Source organism: Rhagoletis zephyria, unplaced genomic scaffold (genome assembly GCF_001687245.7).
Source record: "Rhagoletis zephyria isolate East Lansing unplaced genomic scaffold, Rhagoletis_zephyria_1.1 Rzeph_scaffold_21589, whole genome shotgun sequence".
Lineage (NCBI taxonomy): Eukaryota > Metazoa > Arthropoda > Insecta > Diptera > Tephritidae > Rhagoletis > Rhagoletis zephyria.
In genome coordinates, this window is record NW_016178647.1 from 7,294 (window position 1) to 7,716 (window position 423).

Genomic DNA, 423 nt, shown 5'->3' on the forward strand with positions numbered 1-423 from the left:
TTTCAGTATTGCACTTTCGATTAAAAGCGTAACTACTTTGTTAAACTTTTCTGCGACCCTCCTCGTCAACTCAAGTGAAATCATAATGGAACGCTGGCAAGGTCGTGTCGCTGTAGTTACTGGTGCTAGTTCAGGCATTGGCGCTGCCACAGTCAAAGATTTACTTAAAGCTAATCTTGTTGTGGTGGGACTTGCCCGCCGACTGCAGCTGATGGAAGAATATAAAGCTGAATTGCCAGCTGAACAACAAAAACGTTTCCATCCTTTCGTTTGCGATGTTTCATCACAAGAATCGGTGGATAAGGCGTTCGATTGGATCATCAAAGAATTGGGTGGCGTTGATATATTGGTGAATAATGCTGGCATCTTTAAACTGGGTCAAGCCGTTAACTTGGATCCTGCAGTAATGCAACAAGTTGTACA

The 423-nt window shown here is 43.3% G+C and overlaps 1 protein-coding gene across 1 annotated transcript; it reads left to right on the forward strand.

Moving 5' to 3' along the window:
* On the forward strand, positions 1-419 carry LOC108381153 (farnesol dehydrogenase-like; the record flags this gene model as incomplete). The annotated part of the gene is made up of 1 exon (XM_017637567.1): positions 1-419. A coding segment is annotated over exon 1 (334 nt), but the record flags the coding sequence as incomplete, so codon positions are not given.
* Positions 420-423: the final 4 nt, after the last annotated feature.